The 8402-nt window shown below is 58.8% G+C and overlaps 1 protein-coding gene and 1 long non-coding RNA gene across 3 annotated transcripts; one reads left to right on the plus strand and one right to left on the minus strand.

The window, feature by feature from the left end:
* Nucleotides 1-303: 303 nt before the first annotated feature.
* FUT7 (fucosyltransferase 7) lies at nucleotides 304-4798 on the minus strand. Of its 2 annotated transcripts, none has more exons than XM_009668055.2 (2): nucleotides 4627-4798; nucleotides 304-1717 (listed from the first exon to the last, which is right to left on the minus strand). In XM_009668055.2, exon 2 carries the CDS (start codon nucleotides 1658-1660, stop codon nucleotides 617-619), a length of 1044 nt encoding a protein of 347 aa, XP_009666350.1. In that variant the 5' UTR covers nucleotides 1661-1717; nucleotides 4627-4798; the 3' UTR covers nucleotides 304-616. The 2 variants fall into 2 exon arrangements, with proteins under 2 accessions (XP_009666350.1, XP_068771117.1); XM_068915016.1 differs by having other exon boundaries at nucleotides 305-1829; nucleotides 4627-4776.
* A 35-nt stretch (nucleotides 4799-4833) lies between these two features.
* LOC138061746 (uncharacterized) lies at nucleotides 4834-8181 on the plus strand. Its single transcript, XR_011135649.1, has 3 exons — nucleotides 4834-4906; nucleotides 5884-6034; nucleotides 8052-8181. It is a non-coding gene; the product is annotated as an uncharacterized lncRNA (long non-coding RNA).
* The last annotated feature ends 221 nt before the right edge of the window (nucleotides 8182-8402 follow it).

Consider the following 8402-nt stretch of genomic DNA (forward strand, 5'->3'; position numbering starts at 1 on the left):
AGCCAGGAACGTGCGCATCAGGGTGCTGAGTGCCCCAGCCAGGACATGCCAGGTTAGCCTGAGGTCCCGGCATCTGCCAGGCTGGGGAGAGGCAGCTCTTCCATGGCAGGCTGCAGTGATCCAGCCAGAAAAGTGGCCTCAGGGCCTCTCCCACTAAGGCTTCACTGCCCAGCAGAAGGTGTCAGGGAGCCAGAGAGAGATTATAGACCACGAGGGGAAAGAGGCAGGTTGGGGGAGCCTTGGCTGATTCCTCCCACTCCCCCCACCAGCCCTCGGCCCAGCCCACACCCTGAGCGGCAGGCAGAGCCTCTGGAGCACATGGTTTATTTCCAAAGCACCTTTTTGTCATCCCAAACACCGTGGCAAGGTAGGTCAGTATGGAGCTGGGAGGGGGGTTTAGTCGTGTTTTGCAAGAAGTCAAGTCATGCACAGTTGCTCAAGGTCACGTTCTGTGGCAATAGTAGGGCTGGGATGAGAGGTCAGGACCCCTGGGTCACTCCGTGCTCAGTGCGCTGTTTCACAGGAGGGTATTTCACTCTCCCCCTCACCATTACCTACTGCCCACACGCATCCTTGATATCTCCAGACATTGCTGAGCGCACATGCCAGCCCTGTGCTAGGCATTGAACCAGCTCTCCAGGTCGGGATAGACACGACCCTGGGGCAGGCTGGGGTACTTGGTGCAAATCGTACAGATCCGCTCCCTCCAGTCTGTGTAGAGCTTCACGCTGTACCTCTTCTGCCACGCGAAGAACTGCCGGTAGTGGCTGGAGTTCATGGTCTTCAGGAAGCTGGCCAGCTCTGCCAGGGATTCAAAGTCGTCCACATGGATGAAAGAGTCTGCAGGAACAAACCGCTCATAGTTGGCCCGGGGGGGGCCCAGCACCACAGGCACAGTGCCAGCCATCAGTGAGTTCCTCCAGAGCTTCTCAGTGATGTAGTCCCGGTGGATGGAGTTCTCAAAGGCGAGGTAGAACTTGGATTTGGACAATGTTGGCAAGAGACAGTCCTTGCAAAGTGGCTTTTTGTTTGCTTTCCCATATATGTCCACGTGGAGGTACCTGGACAGGTTTTTGTAGACTTCTGCTCTTTTCTGAGTCCTATGATAATTGCTAATAACCCAGGACACCAATCTGGTCTTCCTGGGGATGTTCACAGTGGCTGACCAGTTGGGCACAAGCTTGCCATAGGGAATGAAGATGTCAGAGTCTCGTCTGTATGTCATGACCCAGTTGAAGGTTTGTTTCCATCCTGCTAAAGCTTTAGTGTTTGTGGGAGACTCCAGGGACACCCATAGCCAGCTCTGCCCGGGAGGCTTCTCCTTTGGGAGCTTGTCTCTGTTCTGCTGGAGCACATCATGGTGGAACACCACCACGTCTGCCTGGCCGAGGAGCCCCCGATCCAAGGTGACCCTGCAGCCCATGATATTGTAGAGGTCTCTGCAAATGTCCGTGCTAATGTTTGGGGCCTGCTTGGAGGGCCATTCCCAGACCAGGATCATCAGTGGTTTAGTGTGCTTGGGGGATTTACTGAAGATGTCAGACAAGTTGATAACATACTTGAGGTTCCAGAGCACGGTTACAAATAACCCAGCAGTGACTGATGCCTTCACACTGGGTAGGCCCAGCAGTGACCATGGCAGCATCGATGCTCGAGGCATGCTGGTGGGTTGCTGGCTAGGCTGATCGTCACCTCCTTGCACCCTGAGATCCCACGCCTACGGTAGAGGAGGGCCAGCAAGAAATGACATCGGCTCAGTTTGCCCAGCCACCTGGCCGGAGGCAGAGGGGCTGGGCTGCACACAGGTCCTGAGTGGGGAGGTGCCAGGGCTGGAGGAGGTGGAGAAAGGGCTGCTCTGTGGTTCCCCCCAAAACCAAAATCCTGGGAGGGGGCTCAGAGCCAGCAATGAGGGAAAGGACATGCAATCCCTGGAGACTGCATGTACCAAGTGGACAAGCACCAGGGCCAGGAAAAAAGTGGGGGGCTAAAAACAGGCTTCCAGGCTGGTTGCTGGGACAGACCCTCAGGCCCAGCAGGACTCACCCAGCGTCTTCCACTGGCCCTCACCACCACCAGGGTCCCCCCCTGCACCCTCTGCCAGAGGCTCTGCCACTGCTGAGTGCTTGGGAAGTGCAAGGCAGCAGTGCAACATGCAGGGCCCAACACTCCTCACCAGGCACTTTGCGTTTTGGCCAGGCTTCTGTGCTCAGTTTTTAATTCCTTTTTTTTTCTTTTCTTCTTTTTTTTTTTTTTTCCTTTTGGGGGTTATCTTTCAAGCTCAGGAAATCCCTTGTGCAGAATGACATCAAAAGCCCACACCTGAGGCTACGCTGACAGGCTAGGTAGCGGCAGGAGCCAGCTTACATGGCTCCATCACGCCATGGCTTGGCCATCTTTTGCGTCACCCTGGCACACTGCCGAGTGGGGCCTGTCTCCAGGGCGAGGAGGGGGCTGCTGCAGAAGGGGGGGGTCACAGAGCAGATGGGCAGGGAACCGCCAGGAGACACCCGTCCCCCCGTCACAACTTCACAACTGACTGGCACCACTCCTAATTAGTTACTTGCTCCGTGCCTCAGTTTCCCCAAAATGGGGCTAGCCCTGCTCCACCATGCTTGCTTTGCCTGGGACATGTCGGGCTTGAAACGCAGCCAGCCTTGCTGCAGCACAGCGGGGAGAAACGCCCTGTTCTGCCAGGGTGGGGGGGAGGGGGTTGCAGGATGGCACCCACATTAGAGCACAGGGAGGAATATCCTGGGAGCTGACTCAAACAGGCACCTAGGGGCAGCTGGGTGAAATGTTGAATAAACCCATACCGAGGCCCAGCAGGAAACCTGCCAGCAGATCACTTGACCAGGCATCCCTGGGGGCAACTGGGGGGGGTCTGAAACCCTACTCGAGCCAGAGTGTCCTGCCTGGGAACGGCTCCTGCTCATAGCAGCACTGGCTTGCAGTGGTGGCAGGGCTTCCTCAGGACTTTGGGTGCCCAGGGTCAGGGGGAGCCTTGGCACCCCAAATGATCTTATTTTATTTCTGGGGTGTCATGAATTTCTAGACAGATGCGCCAAGCAGATTTGCCACACTGGCATCATTTGAAACCTGCACTGGCCTCAATCTAGGGCAGACAAACTGGTGCCCAGTGGCAGCGGTGCTGGCATAGCGCCGTGTGGCTCTGCTGCAGCTGGTCTGGCCCGGTGCTCCTGGCTGGCAGGCCTCAGCCCAGCGGCACGTGGGAACCCGGCCTCCCGCCCACCATCCGGTGGGCGATGCACGTTCGCACTGGTGCTTGCCTGGTCACAGCGCCCGTTTGCCTCGGTTAGAGGTGTTGCTTGCTTTATAACACAGGTTGCGCGTGCTGATTGAAATAGAAAGCAGCAACCTTGGCTGTGGGTGACCAGGAGGAGGCTGAGAGGAGGCGGCTTGGTACCAACTGGGCCAGGTTGAGCCCATCTCAACAATACCATTTCCTTGCGGCTGCACGGCCAGATACTAGCCATCTTTTTCTCGTGCTCCTGCAAGGAGCAGGATGGCCGGGGAGCTGCGCTGACCACAGGGCACAGCTCTGGGAGCTCAGTGTTTCCAGCTCAGGGTTTGGCACTTTCTCCCAGCTCTGTTTTCGACCCATATGGGCCATCTGCATTTTTGCAGAGGTCACCGCCAGATTTTTTGGCAGGGCTCTGCGCCTGCAGGCTGCCCATGGTGTTCAGCACTGGAGACAGTTTCCCCTTCAAGGTAACCTCTGCAGAGCAAGTTAGATGTCCAAGCCACGCTGCCAGCCAAAGGGCTGCTGCTTCCGCCACGATTTTGGAGCCTCGTGGAAAAAGCTACCCTGCTTCAGCACCCAACCTGCTTCAGCTTTGCTTTGAAAAAAAAAATCCCCCCCTTGCCTTCTCCATTGGTCAGGTGAAAATGCATGAGTTACGTTCAGGCTTTAGAAAAATATCTGTCCTCAGGAGAGGAGGGTTGGGAGAGTTCTGCCCGCTCCAGTGCTCTCCACGCAAGGCGCAGGAGAGGACCAGCTCATCAGGTACCCACCACTGCCACCCGCCCCGGGCTCTGGCACTGTGCTGAGCGCAGCCCTCCCCCCGGACCCCCAGCCTGCCAAGCCCCAGCCACATGCACAACTCTCCACTGCTGTCCCCAGCTTGGATCTCCGGGAGCCCCCACATGCCTCGCTGTCTCCCTGAGTGGGGATACAGCCTAGCCCAAGGCCTCACCACTGTTTTGGGGTGCCTATTTCTGACAGGCTGTTTCTAAAGCACATGCAGCTTTCTGCTTCTTGCTCAGTCCCTTTCTGCTGGCCAAATAGGAGTGCAAGGAATAAATGGGGTTTTAGGTTTGCTTCAGGCTCTTTTGCTCTTTTTTTCGAGGTGGATTCGGTCGCTGACCCTGGATTTAAAGTGCAGCGTGCTCTTCTCCCTCCTCCCCAGCTCCCTCGCCAAAGGGATGCTGCCCCAATTTTGGGGGGGCTGCTGCAGGGGCAGAGCTCCTGGGTCCAAGCAGAACTGAGCTCTCGGCAGTGCCAGGCACTGACCTGTCTCCCAGCCCCTTGTCCCTGCCGCGGGATCGCAGTGCCCAGTGGCCCCGGATGTGGTGACACTGGTGCATGGGCACAGGCTGCAGACTTACCGGGCCAGGGAAAGCTTCACAGCACGTCCAGGGATCGTGTCTCTGCCCCGTTGCATGTGCCCGGGCAGTCACAGGAGCCGAGCCCGGCTGGCAGCTCACGGTGCTAGGCAAGGTCACTCGAACGCTTCCTCTTTTCTGTGGTTTTGCCACCTCCCGGCCTCTGAACGGGTCCTTCCTGCTGCACGTGGCTGCTGACAAAACCCTTTCTGAGCACTTCCCCAACACTGCACCAGCAGCAGCGATGCTGAGGGCTTCACAAGCCAGCGGGCCCTGCGGCGAGGTGGGTGCCCCATGGCTGGGTGGGTGCCCCATGGCTGGGTGGGGGCCTTGTGGCTGGATGCATACCCCATGGCTGACTGGGTGCCCCATGGCCGTGTGGGTGTCCCATGGCTGGGTGGGTGCCCCATGGCCAGGTGCATGCCCTGTGGCCGGGTGGGTGCCCTGTGGCTGGGTGGGTGCCCCATGACTGGGTGGGTGCCCCATGGCCAGGTCCATTCCCCATCATAGTGTCGGGGCACCTGTGGGAAAGGTAGCCCAGTGTAGGTGCTGCTCACCACTTTCTGTGCCTGCATAACCTGCCCTGTCCACTCATGTTTCCCCTGCGACTTGCCAGTGGGCCATGGCTCCAGGGCTCCTTGAAGAAGTGATGCACATGGTCACTTGTGGGGTTTCAGTTCCCCAAAGGGATTTCCCAGCAGCTGGGTTTGAAACCCAGCCTGAATTCCATCTCCTCTCTGCTGAGCACCTCGCCTGTCCCAGACATCAGCTGGACCCCCGATGCCCTGGCCAAGTTGCGTTTTATTGAGATGTCCTTCCCCAGTTTTAGGTTTGCAGGACAGCTCTGTGTCCGCCTTCCTTGGGCTCTCCTGCCCTCCCTGCTGTGTGGAAGGAGCACACGTCCCCTCACAAGCCAGGAGTGCTTGGACCATGCCCACCCCGGCCGCGTTCTCTGGCAGGGGGTGATTGTGCCCAGCTCCCTGCCATTTGTCACCCAACCCTGTCCTTGGACACCCAGTCCTGCAGAGCAGGATGGAGCCAGGAATCTGAGCCCCAGTGGGCATGCCTGACCTCTGTAGAGCCGGGCCAGGGCCAGCCTGCCGGAGCAATGGCACAAACCAGGGCCATGCCAGAGGATGGCACGGGAGGAAGGCTGTCCCACTGAGCCATGCTGAACCTACAGGGCAGCTGTTTTAGCAGCTTTTGTGCCAAAAACCACTGTTGTTGTTGTTGTTCGTATTATTATTGCTGTTGTTGCAGATAGGATTGTCAGCTCTGGCCCTAATTGCCCAGACATGCAGTTCTTTCCAAAACGACCCAGGAGCAGCGGAACCGGCAAGACGCCCGTTTGGCTTGGACTGCAACCTGCTGCTTCCTCGGCGTTTGCTTTGCCCCATTGCAGAGCCGCCAGGTACGAAGAAGGGCCTAAAGGAGCCCGGAGCTCCCTCCTGGCATTGACATCAGGACTGCCTGTGGCCTTGGCAGGGCCATGGGAAATTTCCTCCTGGGAGGTGCCAGGAAGGTGCTGAGCCCCCCCAGCTCCATCCGAGTGCCCTCACCCATGTGTCTGTCCACCCCCACTGCCACTGTGTTGAAAACAGGATGCCAGCCTCAGTTCAGCTCCCACTGACTCATCTTGAAACTGTTTTCTCAGCTAGTGTGGCACCAGCACCTCCGCTGCGCTGCCAAGCCCAGGCAGCTGCCCTCGCCAGGATGCTTTCTGCCATGGTGGGAAGCGGGCACGTGTTTGCCTCTGCTGTACCTGCACAGGGAGCTGCCTCCCGTGCCTGGGCATCGGCTGTGCCCACCGTCCCCGGCATGCTGAGCACCCACTTGTTTCCTGGCTGGGCGTCAAGGCTCCTCCAAAGCCCTGGCAAGGAGAACAGAAAGGGGGAAACTGAGGCAGAGAAGGAGCGTCCCAAGGCAGGCAGTGTCCCCGGAGGGAGCTGGTGCTCACATGCCCTCGGCACATGTTGGGGCTCCTCGGGGTTCTTGGTATCCCCCTCCCAGCATCCTTTTCCTCTCTAGCTCCGCAACTCCCTGCCCGGCTGCCCAGTGCCACCCTGCAGCCTCCCGCAGGCCACTGCAGTCCCGCGGAGCACCGCTCGCACCAGGCTATGGCCAGCACCATCCCTGTGGTGCCACTGCCATGTGTGGGACTGCAGGCACGGCGCTGGGCATAGTACTGCCGTGCCACCCTGGAGCAAGGCTGTGCGGTTTCAGTGCCATCCGCTGGGGCCAACTGCAGCACTGGGGTTGGGTGGTTTTCTCCTCCTCAAACTTGTGTCCTGTTTCCTGTTATCTTTTCTCACCCTCCTGCTGCTGCATTTTTTCCCCTATCTGATTAAGAGCCCAGATACCAGGGGCTGCGCAGCCCGCAGGGCGCCGCTCCCAGGCTCGCCTGCCCGAGCTCCGGTGGCAGCTGCCTGCGTTTCCTGCCCCAGCGGGGGCTGCAGTTTCTGTCCCCACAGCTGTCCCCGCACCTCCGCGCAGCCCAGGGGCCAGGGAAGGGCCCGTTCCCCTTCACCGAGGTCAGCATCGGCCACAAGATTGCCACCTGGGGTACAGGAGGAGTGGTGGAGGAGGAGGAGCAAGGAACAGGGCTGCTGAAAGGCTCTCACCCTGGGGTGTCACTATCACCCTGGGGTGCTGTGGCAGGATGCCCGACAGAGTATCTGTGACCAGTGGGTCCAGGCACCCTGTACCTGGGTACCAACCCCTGTCAGTCCCTAGATAAGGTATCTAGGGGCAGCTGGGTGCTGGAGGCTGCTCTGGGCTGCAGCGGTCCACCTTGCTGCGAGCCGAGCTGGGAAGCAGACGTGGCCCTGAAGGGCCTCTGCACCCTCTGCCCTGGGCTGGCCAAGAAGAAACCCTCCCCAGCCTGCAGCCCAGCTGGGGATGAGCATGCACACCCATTCAGCGCCCAGCACGGGGCAGGGACATGGTTGGGTGCTGCCCTCTGCAGATGTCCCCATGCAGCTCGAGGAGCTTGGCCGTCCTGCAAGACAGTCACCTGGTTGTAGCAGGAGGCCACAAGGGGTGCTCAGAGCTGCAGCATCCATGGAGGAAATGGGCCACCCAGCACAGCCCTGGGCCAGTGCTGGCCCCTACCCTGTTGCTGAGCCCTTGTGGGGATTTTGTGATGGTGCCAAGCACAAGAGGAGCTGCAAAGTCAGACCAAGAGGCGGCAGAAGGGATGGAGGTGGGAGACCAGGGTTGCAGGCACTGCTCTAGAGCAGAGCCATGAGCCCATGCAACCCTCGGCCCCACTGGCAGTCCTCATTTCAGTGCTGCTCTAAGCTGAAGGTCCCATTCTACTTTAGTACAGGGGTTTTTTTGTTTGTTTTTTGAGACATTTCTAGCCTGGTCTGGGGTAGTCAGGCTGGGCTCACTGACTCCACTGCACCTCTGGTCCTGTGTCCCCACAGCCTCTGAACTCTGCTGATTTTGTGCCGGAGCTCCTCAGCCTGGCAAGGCTCAGTGCCCAGCCAGGGGTGAAACCTGCACCACTCCTGCTGCCTGTGATGGGAAAAGCAAATGAGCAGTCACAAACCAGGCACGGTGTTTCTCATGCACCAGGCAGCAGATCTGCGGGACTTCTTGCCTTGGAAGCAACATTTGCATGGTATCAAGGGGAGACAGAAGAAGTTCATGGGGGAGAGACCTATAAGGCAGGCAATCCCTTGGGAATAGCCAAAAGCTAGGACTGTGTTTGGGGACAGTGCAATATATGCTGTTTTATGTCCTTCCCCAGGGACCAAGTAAAAGCCACTGCTGGA

The sequence above is a fragment of the Struthio camelus genome, chromosome 20 (assembly GCF_040807025.1).
Source record: "Struthio camelus isolate bStrCam1 chromosome 20, bStrCam1.hap1, whole genome shotgun sequence".
In the NCBI taxonomy this organism is placed as follows: Eukaryota; Metazoa; Chordata; class Aves; order Struthioniformes; family Struthionidae; genus Struthio; species Struthio camelus.

What these genes read in the sequence shown, in the direction of transcription:
- FUT7 (XM_009668055.2), bottom strand. Translation starts at nt 1,660, where the DNA reads ATGCCTCGAGCATCGATGCTGCCATGGTCACTGCTGGGCCTACCCAGT.